The sequence below is a fragment of the Gobio gobio genome (genome assembly GCF_949357685.1).
Source record: "Gobio gobio genome assembly, chromosome: 3".
Lineage (NCBI taxonomy): Eukaryota > Metazoa > Chordata > Actinopteri > Cypriniformes > Gobionidae > Gobio > Gobio gobio.
In genome coordinates this window covers 55,901,534-55,923,777 of record NC_137099.1, presented here as the reverse complement: position 1 = coordinate 55,923,777, position 22,244 = coordinate 55,901,534, and the positions used below count along the sequence as shown (strand labels likewise).

General features: G+C 39.6%; 1 protein-coding gene across 2 annotated transcripts; it reads left to right on the top strand.

Annotated features, from left to right (window-relative positions):
- Positions 1-215: 215 nt before the first annotated feature.
- commd1 (copper metabolism (Murr1) domain containing 1) lies at positions 216-20,244 on the top strand. Of its 2 annotated transcripts, none has more exons than XM_079811552.1 (3): positions 216-422; positions 4,557-4,844; positions 18,735-20,244. In XM_079811552.1, exons 1-3 carry the CDS (start codon positions 249-251, stop codon positions 18,840-18,842), a joined length of 570 nt encoding a protein of 189 aa, XP_079667678.1. In that variant the 5' UTR covers positions 216-248; the 3' UTR covers positions 18,843-20,244. The 2 variants fall into 2 exon arrangements, with proteins under 2 accessions (XP_079667678.1, XP_079667677.1); XM_079811551.1 differs by having other exon boundaries at positions 244-440; positions 18,735-19,012.
- The last annotated feature ends 2,000 nt before the right edge of the window (positions 20,245-22,244 follow it).

Sequence of the window (22,244 nt, the reverse complement as noted above, 5' to 3'; positions counted from 1 at the left end):
AGAAGTTGTTGTCATGTTGACAGCCCGAATGTGCTCTTTACAGGACACCCAGACTGTGAAAACTGTGACATATGTATGGTATCAGAGAAATTCCCTAAAATATAATGTACACAAATGTGGACAAAAGTCCATTTCTGAGTCGTGGGAAGATATATTTATATTAAATTGAAAAAATGCCGGAAGTGAGTGAGCGCGCTGAGAAAGACAGCGCGTGACGCGGATCACATGACCCCCTGTCAACATCCAACATGGCTGACGCGGATAGCCAGAGATGTGTGAGCGCTTTATTGAACGGAATCACTCAGAGACTGTATTATGGCAATACAGAAATCACAGAGGAGTTTCTGAAGAATGAGCTCTACGCCGAGATGACGCAGGACGAGTTCCGCGCGCTGCATGACAAGATGCGGTCGCTTCTGAAGGTACTTCCGCCACTCTCTGTAAGAGTTTACACGGCAGCAGGACGCCTATTGATATTTCTGCACTAACATACAAACGGAAACGTTTCATAGAGATATTTCATTGTTTAAAACCAAATTAAACGCAAATGTGGACTGCACTGTCATCTGTCTACCGCTAGAGAGCAGCAGATGCTAGCCATATGTCATTTGCCGAACGTTTATTATGACGATAATGCGTTATGTTTTACTTATTTTTAAAATTCAGTGTATACTAGTTTAGTGATCGACGATATGGATTTTTTAAGGCTGATATCTTAGAGAGCAGGGTGGCTGATGATCGATAAAAAGCCCTTATAATGTGATATCACTTTTTTTTTTTTTTTTTTTTAGAGATAACGTTAGTAAATAAAAAGGGCCGCATTCATTTTGACATTTATTTTACATATTTACTAAATTAAAAATAACCAGATAAATAAATTAGTCAAATAAACAGATTTATACTTTAGATAGAAGCTTTTTGGTTCTGTAATCCTATTGTTTTTCAAATAAATAAATAGTTAAAATATTATTATTACTAATAATAGAAAGGCATACTCTATAATTCTGTTCATACAATGTTACATTTTTAACAGTTCTGTCTAATATTATGTCTAACATGTCTGTATAATATTATTTTTTTTAGACAAAACTTCATACATTCATTTTCCTATATTTAACCAGTTTAAAAAAAACTCATTGAGGTTAAAAAAAAATCACTTTTAAAAGAGTGGTAGAATATGGTTTAGCAACAAATAACATAAAAACCAGTTTACAATATCAACCACAATGTAATACAACACAATCAGGAATCACAGCAAACATTTATATACACACACACACACACACACACACACACACACACACACACACACACACACACACACACACACACACATATATATTGTGTGTTTGCTCACGTGAAAACAGGAAGCAACGCACATGACGACAAGGAGGTTACGTTGGTGCGTAAAGCGAGTTACCCCTCCCAATTCTGCTAGTTTTACTGAGATGTCTTATCCCGTGCGAATTGGCCATTAATATTACAGACGTCCTGAGGTAAAATTACTTTACCCCCACCTCCCCATGTTAAACTAATCCCGTCCGAATAGGGCTTTAGCCTCTCAAATCAACACTGGACTTGTCTCTTGCTTATAATAAAATCCATAGATATAAAACATTTCAAGCATCACAATGTTAATTTAAACTTTTAGCCTAAAAAATGATTTTTTTTTTTTTCAAGCTGAGGCAGATGCTGCTCGCAACGGCGCTCACAAACAAAACGGGCTAAAAAAGCGAACATGCTGTTTGTCTTACATTACACCTCTCTACAAAATGAATATAAATCCGATCTTCAATTCCCGGCCTGAGCTATATGCAGATTTAACGGAGTTCACGTCAACGAAAGCAACAGATATGAGCTGCATTAGCCTATTCATCAGCTCATTTCAAGATCAAAGACCGCAATATGAGAGAGCGACCTAAGCACTGGTAAGAGCATTTAGTCTCATTCGTTTTAATGAAAATGATTGTGTTTTTGCCTATTTTCAGTTTCACTTGCGGCAGTTTGCGTGTTGGCTTGCTTTAAGCCTTGTTTATACTTTTGCCTGGCTCCGCAGCGCGAGCCTCCGCTGACGCCGCATTCACACGGGGCGTCAGCGTCAACGCTTCTCGTTTACTTTGAATGGGTGACGTCATGCGTTGCCGAACTGAATTGTGGGTTCCGTCGCGGCGCTTCACTCGCGTTGCAAGCGGCAAAAGTTGAAGATTTCTCAACTTTTCAAGCGCCAACGCAGGCGTCATCCAATCAGATCACCCTATGCAAATATCCTAGAGCAGACGCTAGCCAATCGCGTTCGTTTAAAACGCCGGTGAATGAAGAGTGAATGAAGAGTAAAGAACGATCTAAAATGGAGGAAAAGCTCATAATTGCGGTGGATAATCACCCGGTCCTTTACTACCAATCATTATTTACATACCGGGACACAAACTGGAGAGACCAGGCCTGGAAGGAGGTGGCAGAGACGGTTGGAGAATCTGGAATGTATCATGCTTGTATTCCGTCCGTGTACTCTGTTTATCATTGAATGACAGCAGCATATCATATCATGTGTGGTTCAAATAGGCGCTATCCCCCAGCCAAATGAGGAATCAAATATTAAAGTGATCAGTTTTCATACACAAAATAGTCTCACAGACTAGCTGTCAAAAAAGGCGCTTTTTTGTGTTGTGTTGTGGTCCAAGCGGCAAGTAATGTGATTAGCTGTTGTCACTATGACGGTCGCGTCAGGCACCAAGCTTCAGCCACGCCCTCCATCAAGCGTTGACGCCGAAGCCCCGTGTGAATGCGGCGTAATGTGATTAGCTGTTGTCACTATGACGGTCGCGTCAGGCACCAAGCTTCAGCCACGCCCTCCATCAAGCGTTGACGCCGAAGCCCCGTGTGAATGCGGCGTAATGTGATTAGCTGTTGTCACTATGACGGTCGCGTCAGGCACCAAGCTTCAGCCACGCCCTCCATCAAGCGTTGACGCCGAAGCCCCGTGTGAATGCGGCGTGACTGCGCGAGCTCCTCCCCAAACTCATTTACTAACTCTACACACTGTGCGAGCCGTCTTGACAGTCGCGGTGTCATGGTCTCGTGTTTCCACCAGGGCAGCACATCTCATCTCAGGTGCACCGAAATAAAAATCCAACATGTGGGACCGCTCAAAAGGGTAATGGTGCGTTCACACCAGACACGATTCCCGCGAGTGATTTACATGTTAAGTCAATGCAGAGACGCGAAATGGCATTCTGCGGCGCGATTCGCGCGAATGAGGCGGCGAGATTCGCGCGATTGAGGAGGCGCGAAGGACGCGAATTGAGCGTTTTGAACGCGCGATTCGCGCGAATCACTCAAGTTGAAAAATCTGAACTTTGGCAGATATTATGCGCCGCGTTAACCAATCAGGAGCTTGCTCTAGTAGTGACAACATTGAGGAGAAAATCTGTATATTAATATCTGGTTCAGACAATATGATTATCACTGTGATAACATTAAATGACATGAAACACAACCCAGTCTCTTTTTGTTAAATGCAAGTTTATGTATGATCAATAATACAAAAGTATAAGTAATGTATAACAAGCTATACATGAAATAAAGCAAACAATGCAGTCAAACATTCAAAGTCAGTGCTAGTAGGCTAACGTTACAACTGCAACGCACAGTTATAGCCTAAAAATATAAAGTAATGAAACTTATCTTTGCCCTCAGCCTAAACGATTTGCCAGGGAACAAATTATAGATCCATGAGACCAAAGATCGGCCGTTACAAGACGAATTATAGCTCGAGACACCACAGAGACATCAGAGCCAGCGGCAGACGGCAGAAGGACTGGCCGAGGAAAGGTTGCCCTCGCCGGCGTTGACGAGCGCTGACCGCCGCTTTTCCACTGGAGCTCACAACTCCGAAAACGCCAGATAAAATGTTCAAATAGGAACTCTTTATATAAATAAACCACAGATTTGAGTTTTAAACAACTACATTATCGACTGAAAAATTCTTAAAACTACGTTTTGTCACACATTAACAGTAGATTTTAACAAAAAAAAGACATGTAAACACAGCCCATGTCAGCCATTTCTCAACGAGACGAGCTGCTGGCGGAAGCCCCGCCCATGACGCGAATTCGCGTCTGTTGTGCAGTGAATTCGAATTATTTGCGCAAATCGCGTCCGGTGTGAATGCCACATAATAAAGAGGGCTTAAAAATGACCACATCTCCTCCCGTTTGTCGCGCCCCACCTGTCATGTCTCTATTCCCCACCAGTGGGGCGCGCCCTACACTTTGAGTAACGCTGCTGTAAGGAGACCCACGGTGTTTGTAGAATGAGCCATTTCTAAGGTAATAAAAACATAACGGTTCATTATGTAAGGTCTTTATACACCATATTAATGTATATTAAATTGCATTTCTGTAGATCCTCATAAATATTACACACTGCACCTTTAAACAAAGATGGTAATCTAATGACGATGGAGAACGGGATCCTGTGCATCTGCGTTCTCAGTGCTGTCAAAATAAAAGTCTGCTTATGACACTTATTGTCCTGATCTTTCTGTCCTCTGTCAGTCCATCGCATCGGCGGACATGGATCAGACGCAGCTCGAGGCTTTCCTCACGGCGCAGACGCGTAAGCAGGGTGGCGGCGGCGTGACTCCGGAGCAGGCGGCCGCTCTGGCGCGCTTCTGGAAGGCCCACCGGACGCGGGTGCGAGAGAGTCTGCTGGCTCAGAGTCGCTGGGAGCCGGGCCTCAGGGGCCTGAAGTGGAGGGTGGACCTGCACACGTCCGCCAGCAGGGGGCAGGTGTCCAACAGCCCCGTGGCCCTGGTGGAGTTAGAGCTCGGCCGCACCGGAGAGGTGAGAACAGAGGGTTCAATTAATGTTTTAAAAGCAAAAAATAGTTTTTTTCACTGCTCTGCTCTGGTGCTTGACTTTCGCATGGTTTTACATGCTAAAATCAGGGATGTGTGTGTGGCCGAGGCTACGTCTACATTAATCTGGATACGTTCAAAATGGCGTTCTCGTTTCAAAAGCTCCCCAGAGACGAGGCAGACACATTTCCGTTCACACCTGGTGTTTTAATCCGTCTCTTTCGTCCACTTTCAAACACTTCTGTCCTGATTTCTTCGACGGGAGGGTCTATGGGTGGGTAAATTTATGGGCTTTTACAGAACTTTAGATCTAATGGACAAAATAATAAGCTCATGCAATTTACATATGAACACGCCTGACGGAAACACACAGAGAGCATCAGCTGTAGTTTCTGCTCTGACAGAGACAAGACCAGCCGAACGCTGTGAGTGTGTGTTAGACATCAGGAATGGTGAGAGAACATTGTGCTTGGGACGTTTTTCATCTTCAAACCAAACTTGGGTCTTCAGCCGACAAAACTCCCGTATGGCTAGCGCTAGAGCCCATAATGTTTACGCATTAGGTCAGTAAGCGGAGAGTAGACGGTCTTTTGTGTCTGTTTCAACACATTCGACCAAATGAGCGCTTACACTACTAAAGCAATCCGGTCGAATGTGTGTTGACTACCTCTGTACGTGGTTGAATGTGGACGAGCTCAAAGCGTTTTAGACCCCGTTTCTACACGTATTTAGCATCATACACTTGTGATCCGATCGACCAAAACACATCTTAATACCAGGGGTCCGTTCTTCGTACGTCGATTTGATTGTTGACGATTTGGCATGATCTTGGATTGTTTGGTTCTTCGACGCTCATCCTGGACTTGCTGTCATAGTAACAGATCCGTAGGCTTAAACCTGCTCGCGAGCGGCTTATTTCATGTAAACAGGATTAGATTGCATCTTGAGGTGATACTTAAAATCTGTCCCAGCCACTGCTACTTTATTACAAGAGTTCATTACTGAACCAGGGGCAAGAATAATTTTAAACCCTGCTACTAATAATAATAATATAAAAATGTATTTGAAAATAATATTATAATGTTGTGTATAATACTATAGACACAGCCACTTGATTTCGAGATTTATTTGTAATGTAATAATGACTTTAAAATTGTATTGCAGTCTTACACACGTTGCACTCTTTATCTGAGCCGTGCATTAATTTGAGTGGTGACAGATATTATGGGATGGCTTGATGCAGCGCAGGAAAAGCAGATAACTTGATCTCGACCCTTAAGAAACTTTAATTAATGCTGTCATGTAACAAATCTGCTTCAAATTGAAATAATTATTATTATTATTAATTAATTGCTAATTACAACATTGAAATAAAAATGTAAAGGGTGTACAAATACTATAAGACTTACTATAAAACTTTAATGTTGTTTTGGTTGTTTCCTTATAAGGTCCAGAAATGTGTCTTTAAAAAAAATATTTGTCACGTTTTTCGCCAGGTTTCTTTTTTAATTAGATGTCATTATGTTGCCGTCTTGCCACCATCCAATCGCTGCTTTACTGATTGTGCTTTCGAGTATCGATGCATCTGCCCTCTTCAGGGAACACAGGATTCAGGGTCATTGGGACACTTTTTCCAAGTCGTCTCAATGGCAAAAAATGTCCCAATCACCCTACAGAATCGTCCCGTATTTACAGGCAAAATGACGATTTGTCCCGTATTTTACATAGGTCCACACATAGTTCAATAAACACATGAGGATTTTGAAGTGTGGAGAATACTAATAGCAAATATAAAGAAATCAATTTCACAATAAGTAGTACAGAAGCTCATTTGCACGGGATTGCATTTAAGCGGAGTCTCGAGAACATGTGCTGTGTAAACTTGCGCATTTTTTAAAAAACATGTCGAGCTCGTGTCCACCGTTTGAACGCAAGAGCCAGGGGGATAGTTCACCCAAAAATTAAAATTCTGTCATCATTTACTCGCCCTCAAGTGAACCCTGATTGGGCGTCCCTTATTTTGCCACACTGAAGGTGGCAACCCTACTGTCAAATCATCTCAGATGTATTAAGCGAGGTACAAAGACCGGACCGCAGGTGTAAACAGGGCCATAACAAAATATCCCACCACTTACTGTTGCACTCAAAATCGCATGGTCTAAAACGCAATTGTCATCATGTTTTGCTGCAGGACTGCAATTGTCAGGAATTTAATATAAAGATTCTACACAGGATCATTTCTCTTTAGCAACACTATGAAAGTAATGCCAGTGCAACCATAGACATCTATGGTTGATGATGATAATTTCTGCACAATCTCTTGGGAAATGTGGGTACTCTGTCTGGTATAACCGCACACACCCATGAATATGTGCAGACATGTCCCAAAAAAATTAAGTCACACCCCTCGCTGCTTGAGTTCACATTGGTAGGTTGTCGTGACATGTTGGGTGGGTGTTCAGAGATGTATGTGGAGGAAAGTGCTTGTGCAGCAGTCGAAAACCTCTATAAGCCTCATATTAATGAGTATTTTAAGAGTTTACATTGACAAATAGCATTATACTGTAGTGAAATCATTTTGTCATATTTGATTATGTTTTTTAGGATCTTTTAACAAATATTAAAGATCAACAGCATTGCATGTGCATTAACTGTCTACTAGACAAGTATAGCATAGGAAGAAGCTAATATAGAAGACTTCTTACCAATTGTTTTTAACATTATTTTTATTACAGTTAATTTTTTGTATTCTTGATGATTGACAGATGGTCCGAGATTTCTAATAATCTTCTGTAACTGCTCAGCTTACATTGTTTTTTATGTTCTTTGTACCGATAATTAGAATCAACAACAGCAGTGCATTAACCTGCCAGACCTTAAATATCGTTGTGTCAATTGTGCTTTCCGATGTTATTATATTTACTTACGCCACTGTCGCTGTGGTTACAGGTTATGTGATATGACTATTGTGACCATACAAAAGCGGCTTGATGTATGGCTGGGCGATATGGCCAAAAACATTATCCCAATAAAAATATTCATATCAATTGATATTGATAATTATCACGATAAATGTCAAAATTACATCAGTTTTTCCATTCATGCAGTACTTTAATGGGACATTTTGAGAGTCACACTTATGAAACGCAGTTGTTATAATCTGACTGCGTGTAAGTGTTATATAAGGACTAAATATTCAGTCTAACACAAACTGGCCTCTTGTATGTATGTGTAATAATGCAAATTGCAGGTGAAAAGAGAGAAGTTTTTGCCAAAAAGATTTCTTGCCAGAAGCAAAATTGTATTTAACATATTTTTATTCAAATTATGCCATGGCACAGTTTTGTTCTTGTTGATTGACAGATCCCAGTCTTCTGTAAGTGCACAGCTGTGAAGCAGTTCTGCTTTGGATGACTGTTTTCCTGAAACTACATTGAATATCTATGGAAAGCATAAATTATTCATTATGAAAAGATGGGAAAAACACTCTAAAAATGTATTCTTCTTTACCACCGGTTTGATTATTAATTATGTATGATTAATAATATAAATGCATATTGTTACATTTATATTATATGTTATGTTATATTTATTATATTATATATACATTTATCCATGTATATGGATTTATTTACTATACAATTAGAATTTTCAGTAATGTAACCATCATTTATTTGTCACTATTGTTTTACTGTGCATATTTTCTGTGCACAATAACTCTAATCGATATCACACTGTCCATCATATCATAAACTGTTTGTTATTTACAGGAACACCCTCATCAGCAAAGTGTGTAGCCCTTCAAACTCATCAATATGTTCCCGAGCTGCATGAGGTCTTGATAGATCTCTAATCCATGTCTTTATTTCCCGTGATATCAGGAGGTCTGAGTTACAGGAAACAGAGAGCCATTAGTGACATTAGCCTGCCATTAAATCTCTCCGTTCACCATCAGCTCTTTCCTCTGAAGTTCATTTGGGATTTTTTCGTTTGCAAATTTTAGATTATTATCCGTAATATCTGCTGTATGTTATCATTTAACCTCAGTGGGGCAAGACGAGGAGGACAGCATCCTTTTTCTGTTTGATTTCTTATTATTTTAGGGGTGGATATTATGACCTTATTTCATGCTATGAGCGATTTTATTTCACAATAACAATATATATCACAATATTATTTTAGTATTTACAAGAGCAATATATTTCATCACCGCTCAAAAAATAAAAACAAGAAAAGCACGTAAACGTTTGAAATGGGCCGTTATTACGGCAGCAATTATATATATTAAAATAACCGCAGCATTATATTTACCTCATGTAAATAAGAGGCTGTATTAACTTATTTCCGGTCATTTCCATGTGGAATAAAATGACATCCTTTATTTTGAGATAAAATACAGAAAACCATTTTAACTATAATGTGCGTCTTCCTATTTTTAAACAGATTCAAATAATAAATAGCTAATTATTTTCCTATTATTAAATTAAATATGCATTTATTCTTATTATACCAAGCATATCAAGCAGTCAATCATGTTATTGAGCACGTGAGCAGCACGTTCCCAGGATCACAAAACTCGCTCCTCCACCGTGAATAAATCACCTTCCGAATGCACCAGTTTTATCACTGAGGTGGCATGCAAATGTATTTTTACGGACTTCCACGTGAGGAACAATTACTGTCCGTATAGGGCTTAACTCTGCATAGCGTGAAACACGCTGATGACATGTGATGTCTGCGCGAGCAGGTGCGAGGAGGGATGGAAATACATGCACGCACATGTAACCGTATGCTTCTGTAGTCTGCGTTGTGTTGGACATCAGTGAAGAATGACAGGAGAGCGTCGGATTGGGTCTGCATAGAGAATGTATTTTTATATAGACAGGCCTTCACGGCAGCTTCAGCTCACATGTCAGGAACACTCTTACGTTCGGGAGAAAGACAGAAAGCAAACAAAAGAAATAGGAGAAAACGCAGTAGCTCCATACACTTTACCTTATACACATGAAACACGACAATATAAATGTAAAACTTAAAGGGTTAGTTCACCCAAAAATGAAAATTCTGTCATTAATTACTTACCCTCATGTCGTTCGACACCCGTAAGACCTCCGTTCATCTTCAGAACACAAATGAAGATATTTTAGTTGAAATCCGATGGCTCAGAAAGGCCTCCATTGGCTCAATGGCACGGTTCACTCTCAAGACCCTTAAAAGGTACTAAAGACGTCGTTACAAAGTCCATCTCACTACAGTGGTTCTACAATAACTTTATAAAGCGACGAGAATAGTTTTTGTGCGCAAAAAAAACCTAAATAACGACTTACATAGTGATGACGATTTCAAAATAATGCATGATGAAGCTTCAAAGCGTTATGAATCAGCGAGTCGAATCATGATTCGGATCGCGTGTCAAACCGCCAAACTGCTGAAATTTGGCGATTCAAACCAGCTGATTCGACTCGCTGATTCATAACGCTTCGAAGCTTCATGATGCCGTGTTTTGAAATCGTCATCACTATGTAAGTCGTTATTTAGGGTTTTTTTGCGCACAAAAACTATTGTCGCCGATTCATAAAGTTATTGTAGAACCACTGTAGTGAGATGGACTTTGTAACGACGTCTTTAGTGCCTTTTAAGGGTCTTGAGAGTGAACCGTGCCATTGAGCCAATGGAGGCCTTTCTGAGCCATCAGATTTCAACTAAAATATCTTCATTTGTGTTCTGAAGATGAACGGAGGTCTGACGGGTGTCGAACGACATGAGGGTAAGTCATTAATGACAGAATTTTCATTTTTGGGTGAACTAACCCTTTAAACCATCACCTTCTTACAGACTCTTTTTTTATATATTCTTAGCAACTGATTTAAAATAAATTTGGAACAGAATTAAATGTATATTAACAGACAAATGTTGTGAAATCAAACCATTTTAACCTCGTTACACACAGGCAGGGAGAACATCATATCATTGCATTCGGACTGATTGGACGAACATTTTATGGTCCTACGCCTTCCACAGATAATATATATATACATAAATACATTTAGACCACTTAAAGCTACACTATGTAACTTTTCCGTCCACTAGAGGTCGCCTGTTCAAAACAAAGGCGTAGTTTGATGACGGCACGTTTGAGCGCAGAATCTCGGGACATGTGGTCTTCACCTCACAGCCGGTGGAAAACAGTCAGGATAGGACTCGGGCAGAAATCATGTTCATGGATGCGATTATTAACATTACTGTAGTGAAGCAGAGCAGGAGCGAGTGTTGTGGAGCTGAGCAAGGCCGCAGGAGCGATTGAAGAGCGGGACTGTTATTATGGCATAGTCGCCGGCGGGACTTTTATTATGACACAGTTGCCGGCGGCACTTCCTCTTCTCCAGTGCTGAGTGTGAGGTAACGCAGCTCTGTTTATCGTATTAGATATATCTGAGTGTGTTGAAAAGGAAGTTATGACGTTCGCTCGGCGGCTGCTATGACACTTGTTCACAATGCAGTGAGAGTAAAGTGTTTCACTGAATAAAACCGGAGACCGATGGTGACGCAGATATGACGCAATCGACAGGCGACTCCCTCACACGCATAGCTCACACGTCCCGGTTCCTCGGTTAAAATAGCAATTTTCTCACGATTTACAAATTGTTGAAAACATTTGGGATATTCTAAGTACTCAACTGAACAAAATATATAACACTGGCCTAGTGATTTCTGGATGTTTTACTGCAAAAATCCTACATAGTTCACCTTTAACTAAGGGATGCTATCAGGATTTGAAGAAACTTTCAACCAACATAGCAAAAAATGTTTCTGGAACAAATCGCCCACCCTGCCTTTAATAACTCTTTTTAACATCAAGCATGTTCAGTTATTTTGCCACATTCATGAGTTTCATCCAAGCGGCAGTTTCTCTTGAAGCCAATACGGAAGCGACTTAAACTGCAGTTCATCGACTGGCCGCTAGAGACAGACTCCAGAAGGGAGCAGAATCTCATTGAGCCCCATGTTAAAATGCCCAACTTTACAACAGAAAAAAGACATGTTTACAGTCTGGTACAAATTGAGGTTTTGGTCTATTCGGCTAATTTTGCACTTCATGACGACTGTGAGGGGGGTGAATTTTTTTATAACTCATTCGTTTAGGATTATATAAAGCCTTAAAGAATCCTATATGTTACGTCACAGACACTACGTCCATATTTTTTACAGTCTATGGTTTCATCACACTATAGTGTAAATAGTCCTGTGCTATGCGTATATATTTAAAGGTTCCGTGTGTAAATTTTAGTGGCATCTAGTGGTGAGGTTGTGAATTGCAACCGCTCACCCCTACCTTTCGAAGCGCATAGAGAGGCTACGGTGGCCTACACAGGACAAAGATGTCATCGTCTGAGACAGCAGAGAGTGACTAGCGCTCTGTAGGGAAGTTTGTCCGTTTAGAGCTACTGTAGAAACATGGCGGCGCAAAATGGCGACTCCACTGTAAGGAGACCCGCAGTGTGTGTAGATAGAAATGGCTCATTCTAAAGTAATTAAAACTTAACGGTTCATTATGTAAGGTCTTTATACTCCACTGAAAACATAGTTATGTGTATTATATTGCATTTCTGTCAATAGATCCTCATAAATATTACACACTGCGTCTTTAAATGCTGTGAAATACACAGTATAGTAAAATCTCTAATGATAGACATTCACAGCGCTGTAAGAAGAGCCTCCGCTCAGCTGTAAGTGGCTTTCAGCCGTTTGTTTGTCTGAGTGCTCTAATTGTTTCATATCATTGGTGCTGTGAGAATGATTCATACTCAGAGAATAGGGGACTGTTGGGTATTCAATTCTCTTCAGAGCAGCAAGAGAGCATAAGGGTCCCTCATCACGGCCACAGCGATGCTAACAGGAAGGAGGAGATTGATTCTTCATTCTGGGTCACGAGATCAGTCACTGCATGATAAAACCACAAATCATTTCAGATATCTCAGGGTTTGTGTTTGGACGGCAAGAAAGAAAGAGTTTTCCACTCATCCACAGAACACAGGTTGTTATATTCTGTATAGTTCAGTTATTAATAAGAGTGAAAACTGAATCTTCTAACTTTAATGACTCTCTTGATATAAAGATCATGTTTCTGTTTTCCAGCATCAGTTTTGCGGTCTGTGCATGTCAGCCGCTGTCAGTTAATTAGATTTCACAGATGAATTTGCACCTTAATTGGGCCTGTTTATTAAATATCGTTGTCAATTGTGCTTTCCGATGTTATTATATTTACTTACGCCACTGTTGCTGTGGTTACAGGTTATGTGATATGACTATTGTGACCATACAAAAGCGGCTTGACGTATGGCTGGGCGATATGGCCAAAAACATTATCCCAATATAAATGTTCATATCAGTTGAATATTGATAATTATCACGATAAATGTCAAAATTACATCAGTTTTTCTTTAAGGGGACATTTTGAGAGTCACACTTATGAAATGCAGTTGTCATACTCTGACTGTGTGGATGTCAGCATTTTTTTTTGTATATATTGTTGGGTCCTTATAGTTTGTTACCGTGTCAGATTCACCTCAGTAATGTTTTCCTCATTTTGGTATCTGCTTCTATTCCCTTTAACTCTTAGTGCAAAGATACAGTATTTTCAACCAATCACCAGTATTTAGTACATGGTCACAATAAAGTTTATTTTGTTAACATTAGTTGCTGCATAACCGGTAACACTTTACAATAAGGTCTCATTTGTTAACTTTAGTTAATGTATTAACTAACATAACAGTGAATGAATCTATCTTTACAATATTTATTAATATTTGTTAAAGGGGTGGTTGATTGCCCCTTTTTACAAGATGTCAAATAAGTCTCTGTTGTCCCCAGAGTGTGTATGTGAAGTTTTAGCTCAAAATACCTCACAGATCATTTTTATAGCATGTTAAAATTGTCACTTTTTAAGGGTGAGTGAAAACGTTTTTATAATAATTAATTTGTTACATTTATATAGCGCTTTTCTAGGCACTCAAAGCGCTTTACATATAGAAAGGGGGAATCTCCTCATCCACCACCAATGTGCAGCACCACCTGGATGATGTGACGGCAGCCATATTGCGCCAGAACGCCCACCACACACCAGCTGATTGGTGGAGAGGAGACAGAGTGATGAAGCCAATCGTGTGTATATATATATATATATATGGGGATGAATAGGAGGCCATGATGGACAGAGGCCAATGGGCAAATTTGGCCAGGATGCCGGGGTTACACCCCTACTCTTTATCGAAAGACATCCTGGAATTTTTAATGACCACAGAGAGTCAGGACCTCGGTTTAACGTCTCATCCGAAGGACGGTGCTTGTTACAGTACAGTGTCCCCATCACTATACTGGGGTGTTATAGGACCCACACAGACCACAGGGTGAGCCTCACTAACACCTCTACCAGCAGCATCCTAGTTTTCCCAGTTGGTCTCCCATCCAGGTACTGACCAGGCTCAGCCCTGCTTAGCTTCAGTGGGAAACCAGTCTTGGGCTACAGGGTGATATGGCTGCTGGACAGATTTGTGTGTGTCCCTTTAAATGCAAATGAGCTGGTGCTCATGGGGCGGAGCTTCAGAGCTGGTGTTCGCAGCGCTGATAACCTCACGCAGACAGGCAATGAAACTGTTCAGCCTTTTAGGGTTAAACCGGAGTCGGACAATGATGGAGAGACTCAAGAAGAAGTGACAACATGTAGAATGAGACAGGACATTTCTTAATGGTTAGTTGATGAATTTATGTATAGCTGGTGTGGAGTTTACTATTTTCAAGTCATTGATTAGCATATTCTGCATTGATAATCTCACCCCCTTTGTTGTGTGTTCCGGGGGGCGGGGTTTATGTAAATTTCAGGGTTAGTGATGTCTAACCCGGGAGGAAGCTTGTGTAGTCCCTACCAGCCGTTTGTTGTAGTCCTTAAAAAGTGATTTCTTTGAAAGAAAATATCTCCCTTTGCTTTGAACTTTGAGCGTCGTAACTTTGCTGATGTTGTTTATGCTCAAACAGCAACATTACACACTAACTAAAGTTTAAAAAGTTAAATCATAACCAACCACCCCTTTAATGTTAGTTAATAAAAATACAGTTGCTCATGTTAATTCACAGTGCATTAACTAATATTAACAAATTTAGATTTTAAAAATGTTAACATTATTAACTAAGATTAATAAATGCTGCAGAAGTCTTGTTCGTTCTTTGTTAATTTTAACAAATGAAACCTTATTGTAAAAATGTTACACCACAACCTAATAATGGGCACAACGTTTATTGCATTAATATAATATAATTAATAATAATCATTAATATAAATCAGTAATATGAATTTTTAAACTTTAATCTTATTAATCTAAGGTCATTTTCTGTGTGTATTACAGTTTTTCTCCATTGGTTTGGCTCATTTCTTGAAACAGAAATTACATTCTCAAAACAAATTGGACAAATCTCCAAATCACTTGGCAATTGTTCACAACAGGATAGCATTTCTCATTCATTTCATCAAATTGCAAATGTCTATGTACATGTCTCAATGTCTCAGTACATCTTTGCAAATTATTAAGTACAGGTAGCCTACATTTAGCACAGTTTGCAAGTGATTAGATCTTGTTGATCTAAACTGATTGTTTGATTCTCAGTCTAATGGTTGTTCGCTCCAAAACGTATCAGCGTCATTTCATTGTATAAGTCATCACATGCACAATAGTCTGTTCAATTGTCAAAATTAGTCAAGAACATAATACCATGAATACCATATATGAATCCCTTGAAACATTTGATAAATTTATTTCAGCAATTGACAGTCAGGTGAAACTAGAACTTGACTAATGAAGGAGGACTTTCTCACATCTCAGATGACCAATCAAACAGTATGTTTAGTTACCTGACAGGTGCTGTCCATGACTGTGAATGCTGCCAAACATACATGTAAAGAGCTTGACCATGCAGGACCAGTACCATTTCTGAACATGGAGGCACCTGGCCAAGTAAATGAACAAGGGCAACTGCCTGCTCGAGGAAGAGGAAGAGTGAGGATGAGAGGGGGAGCCCGTGGAGGAAGAGGGGTAGAGAGGGGAATATCTCAGAAAAAAATCTAACCCAGATTATAACATTAGAAAAGTAGAAATTGTAAAATATTACAAGTGTTTACAGTAAGATTGAGAACAGCAGCGTGTGGATGGCCAGGAGGGTGAGGACGGTCATTTTCATTGTTTTTTTGTTTGTGTGTTTATATTACAGTATATTATGCTGTATACATTTTCTTTTTAGATTAGATTAGAACTTTATTGTCATTACACAAGTACAGGTACAAGGCAACGAAATGCAGTTTAGGTCTAACCAGAAGTGCAATAGCAGCAAGTGCAGGATATACAACGTTTGCATAAGTGCAGGACATGGATATGTACTGAATATATATAAATATATCTATAAATAGAGAGATGGTTATTACTATAAACAGAATTTACAGTATTAACCATCTGTATATTATTCACTGTACATATTCACCTGTAAATTCTGTTTATAGTAATAACCATCTCTCTATTTATAGATATATTTATATATATTCAGTACATATCCATGTCCTGCACTTATGCAAACGTTGTATATCCTGCACTTGCTGCTATTGCACTTCTGGTTAGACCTAAACTGCATTTTTACTCTGATGTATGGAAGTTACTTTATGTGTGTGAATGATAATGGTTACAATTTCCTTGGCAGTATGAGTGCAATGTGTGATGTCAAACCTTGGAGGCTACTCTTACCCTAAAATCCTATTTCTTTTTTTCAGTTTTAAACACAATTGTATTCTGTTAGCTAGACAAAAATGAAGGACTGGGCTAAGACTGAAAGGTGGACATGAGGGATATTTCAATGGTCCTCTGCCATAGTGACAAAACATCTAAACATTTTGACTTGCAGTGCTTACACAATGCCAAAGGGACGAAGCATTTTGGGGGCACTGACTGTTTAAATGAGAAGGAAATTTAGTTTTGACACATGAGTGAACTGTTTTGGGAGAGGTATGAGCTTTTGCAGGTGAACCATGGTGTTCTGCCGAACCATCCACTTTACTTTGGCAAAAGTACGAAGAGTGTTGAGAATGTCCGGTCTGTTTCAAGAAATGAGCCAAAGCAATGAGAAGGATCTTTGCCATTTTGGTGGCACTGACTATTTATATGGGAAAGGAATTTAGTTCTGAAGCATGAGTGAACAGTTTTGGTAGAGATATTAGCTTTTACAAGTGAGCTATAGTGTTGTGCTGAACTGTAAGACTGTTTTGCCAAATGATCTTACAATTTTGAGAATGTAATTTCTGTTTCAAGAAATGAGCCAAACCAACGGAGAAAAACTGTAATACATTTTTAAAAATCCCAGTTACATAAATTAACATTAGTCCATAATGTATTAAGAGCTAACATGAGTTAACAATAATGTATCATTAATGAAATATTTCTTTAATTAATTATAATTGCTAATGTGTGCATACACTATGGTTCAAAAGTTTTGGAGACAGTAAAAGTGACAGTAAAGACATTTATGTTATATATTTTAAATAAATGCTGTTCTTTTGAACTTTCCATTCATCCAGGAAAATAAATGCGTCAGTTTTCTCAAAAATATGAAACAGGACAACAGGATCATGTGACACCGAAGACTGGAGTAATAATGATGCTGAAAATTCAGCATTTTAAACACTTATTTTAAATTGTAACAATATTTCGCAATTATGCTGTTTTCATTGTATATTTGATCATATAAATGCAGCCTTTCAAAAACAATACAAAATTGTACTGACCCCAAACTTTTGATCAGTAGTGCATTCATATATTGGGTAAATGTATCTTTCCTGAAGGAGACACCAGTGCAAGTCGGCACATCGTGTTTAATAGATGAAGCTTAGTTTAGGGTTTATGCTCTGGTTCACTGTGAATGAAACGCTGCATAAGGAGCCGCTTCGGGTGTCTGGTGAGGTCATAATGATCTGCTTCAGCAGCTGATGTCATTCCCGTTCTTCATCAGTCCCATTATTCTTGTCAGTCTCATACTCATTCATCCGCCCATCATTTTTACAACACTATTCTTTTGCTGCCGTGCAATTAAGGGATAATGTAGTATAAGTTACAAAGTAAACCATGAGGGTGATCATGACCCAGGCCTGAATCGAAGGCTAAATGTACTTTTAGTACACGGTTTGCCCAATAAATGCTCTGCGTCTGAAATCAAATACTTCCTTACTATATAAGCCCCGTTTCCACCGAAATTACCGGAACAATTTGTATGTGAAATAGTGAAAAACAGTACGCCAAAAAGATTACATCCGAAAACCAGTAGGCGAAAGGATCCAGTGAGATTCTGAAGTGTGCATTCAATGGATCTATCCCGTGAGGCCACAGGATTCAAATTCAAGTTTAGTGCCTACTCAGTAAGTCATTTCACACGCAGCGATGGACATAAATTTGGTTCACAAGTGATATGAGAGATAAGAAAACAGTTTCAGACAGTGATGTACGGTTTTAGTATCACTGCAAACAAACTCGTTCACAGAATGCTGACTAATCAGAGTCAAGATTTCCTGGAAAACCGTTTGGGAAATGCACACCCAGTTCTTAATTCTCATTCAAACGATTGTTTAAAAGCTTTCTATTTATTGATTGTAAATAACAAGTTGAGAATTCTGAGGATTGATGTCGTTTCTGTTTGGGTGGGAACTAGTTTTCGAGTGTTTTGCAGTGAATCTTACACCGCTGTGTTGATGCAGGTCGTGTCAGCAGCAGCAGTTACTGATATTACACGTGTTGTTTTAAATGATTTTGGGTCACTTCAGGTTCTCTGTTTCTCTCTCTCTCTACTTCAGAGCTCTGAGTTTGTGTGTTTGGAGTTTGATGAGCAGAAGGTGAATCTGGTGCTGAAGAAGATGGCAGAGCTTCAGGAGAGCATCGACAGCGTCGTGCATCGCAGCTAAAGCGTGTGTGTGTGTGTGTGAGAGAGAGAAAGTGCTGTATTGTTATTTTTATCATAAATAATCATTGTCAAACCTCAAACTTTTATATATGTGAGTTTTTTTTATTTTATTTTTTTTATTTAATAGACTGGGTAAACCCAACCCAATCTGCCGGCGATTTGATTTCGTCCTGCAACTCTGGAAGTCTTGAAACCCGTACACTCATTTTTACTGCTTCTGTTACACTTTTGCGGGAACCAATCACAGACTGGCTTATCCACCTGCCGCACTATCGGCGGGTTTAACACGATGACGGATAGAGAAGCGATGGATCGTTGTTCTGATTGGTTGAAGGACTATCCAATTGACCGTTCGCGAAGACCCGCCCCCTTTAGTTACTGTTGCTATGTCCGACAAGCCATGGCGCTCTCACAGCACACACACGTTCTCACGTAGAGAAAATACATCGCGGAGCCAAGATGACACTGACAACACGCCGACAGACAGGACAGAGCAAGTTACTTTTAATATGTAAATTTTTTAAAGAAATTTTAACAATAAATACCGTTTTGTGGCTTTTTAATATGTCGTGATCGCTGTAGCGCCTCGTGAACCGATTATCTCTTCCTTCTAGTTCATTGATAAGCATGAAATAAACATGAATGAACACTAAAAGAAATGTTGTTTCAACCGCGGAAAGACGTCAGTACACAACGTTTTTCCAAGTTCAAGTCCACCGACGTTAATCTACTAACTCTCCTGACTGCTTTGTCGGACAAACCGGCAGATTCGGCGATGTGGTTGGTCAGATCGCCTGTCAATCAAACTTGCAGCGAAGGGTGAATTACGTAGAGAGTCATTTGAACTATGCCCGTTGATCAAGCCTCTTGTGGTCTGATTGGTTGAAGGACTATCCAATTGCGTACAGAGTCATTTGAACTATGCTCGTTTATCACGCCTCTTGTGCAGTAGAAAATACAGAGCAGACTCCCCAGACCAATGTTCAATCTTAAATTGAGCTTGGTCTGGTGATAGCCAGACAAAGGATTTAAGGTTCTGTGTGTTAGTTACTGATATACTTTCATAGACATCACACAGGAACATTGTGAATTATGCGCTTGAATGGGCTAGTCTAAAGTCGTCCTCATGTTTCGCAAGCTCTTCTCAAATCCTTGCAAACCCTTTACAAACATTATGAAAGTCCCATCTTAAATAATCTAACTTTAGCTGTGCTTTTGAGTGTGAACACTTTGAGAGAGCAAGTTTCATTGATCAGGATGGGAAATTTTTCATCATGTAAATTAGTACATACTCATTTGAATTTTTATATTACAGAAATACTCTTCTTTTGAGCATTAAGGAAATACTTTTTTGAGAACCTGTCATTTGTTTCCCCCCATAAATCTTTAAATGTGAGCAGATTAAAAAAAAACATTACAGGGCATGAAAGGCTTGAATTAGTCCCAAGGGAACCAAACCCATAACTTTGGCATTGCTAGTGCCACGCCCTAACTAACAGTTTAGTCATTGTCTCCCAGATTTATTTTCTGAGTATTAAGGGTGTGTTCATAAATGGTGTTCAGTTCTCTTGGACCTTTTGTTCCGGACCAAAAAAGAAAATTATGCATTTAGTCGTTACTCATTTTCCATTCACACTGTCACTTTTCTGACCAAACCTAAAGATACCAGGGAGGGGAAAAAAAGGCTTTTATGACGTTTATTTCGCGACGGAACTTGTGCGTAGCTACATAGTATGGTATTTTGACCAGCTGAGAACTCGTGAAGAGCTTATCAAATGTTGACAGGAATTCCTCTGTTACAGACACAAATGAAGGAGGCATTTACAGGCGACTGTACCGACTTGTGATCACTCCTGCCGAGAAAAAGACTTTTTTAGGGTCGCATCTTGTGACATCATGTCCCGTTTCTGGTTCGTTTTGCGTTCATATTTCAGTCAAACTGCACCAGAGTTCGTTTGGAAGCGGACGAATCCCATCTTTTCCGCTTGTTTGGTGCACACCAGGGTTCAGTAGGCAGCGTTCACACTTACTCAAATGAACCACACTAGCAGAGCAATCACACCAGCGTTCATTTAAAGAGATAGTTCACCCAAAAATCTAAATTAGCCCATGATTTACTCCCCCTCAAATCATCTTAGGTGTATATGACATTCTTCTTTCAGACGAATTAAATCGTAGTTATATTAAAAAAGTCCTGGCTCATCCAAGCTTTATAATGGCAGTGAATTGATGGGTCATTTTTGAAGTCCATAAAATACAATACAATACAATGTTTATTTATATAGCACATTTAAAAACGACCTAAGTCGACCAAAGTGCTCCACAGAATATGAAAGCAAAACAGTCAGCAAGATTACAAACAATAAGACACAATCTGTAAAGCACAAACTGTAAAATAGATAAGCTGCATTAAAATAAAGGATCATTGCACTGTAAATCAGGAAATATTAAATGCCAGGGAGAAGAAGTACGTTTTAAGAGTGGACTTAAAAATAGACAAGAGTTGAAGCAGTTTGAATATACTTGGGGCCAATAATAGAAAAAGCATGATCGCCTCAGTTTTTAAGACGTGCCCTGGGAACACGCAATAGCCTAAAAGTGCATCTATCCATCATATAACTGCTCCACACGGCTCTGGGGGGTTAATAAAGGCCTAGCTTCCGGCAAAATACCTAGCTTCCGGCAGAAAGCCGTATGCAATTTGACTTACGGCCTGACGTAATGTAGGAGCATCACATGCTTTGACGCCTCTCGTGGATAGTTCTGGGCAACAAACTCAAGCCCCTCTTCTCTTATATCGAAATCCTCCTCCATTTCTCTTTAAAACTCTTCATTTTAGACTATAATTCATGACCGGTGTCAAGACGCATGCGTCAAGGGTTAATCTTTTAACGCAAGTCGTACCGCTGACCGCTGGAATCTAGTTATTTTAGTCTATAAAGTTTTAAATATGGATTCCAAACGAGTGGAAAAGATCTTCCACTTCCAACAAACTCTGGTGCGGTTTGACTGAAATATGAACCACGCTGAACAAAGACATGTAAACGAACCAAAAACAGGAAGATGCGACCCTAAAAGGACAGTGCTCAAGCTGTTTTTTCTGGTGATAGTCGTGATGTTGCCCATCACAGTTCAGAACAGGCGTCAGAACCGCGTCAGCAGATCTTGGTTTGTGTGTGTGACGAAGGGATTCCTGCCACTGTTTTGACTCTTTCACACATTTTATAAGCTACATATGATGGTAAAAATACTACGCACATTCAGCGAGCGCATTAAGTCCAGCACACAAGCATAGTTTTAGATGTTCGGTAAGTTCAGTCGTTAAAAGTCGTTAAATACACTCACCTAAAGGATTATTAGGAACACCTGTTCAATTTCTCATTAATGCAATTATCTAATCAAC

Coding starts and splice junctions, on each gene's coding strand:
- commd1 (XM_079811551.1), top strand. CDS start 249: ATGGCTGACGCGGATAGCCAGAGATGTGTGAGCGCTTTATTGAACGGA. Junction 441..4,556: donor AGGTACTTCCGCCACTCTCT/GTAAGAGTTTAC, acceptor GTCCTCTGTCAG/TCCATCGCATCGGCGGACAT. Junction 4,845..18,734: donor AGCTCGGCCGCACCGGAGAG/GTGAGAACAGAG, acceptor TCTCTACTTCAG/AGCTCTGAGTTTGTGTGTTT.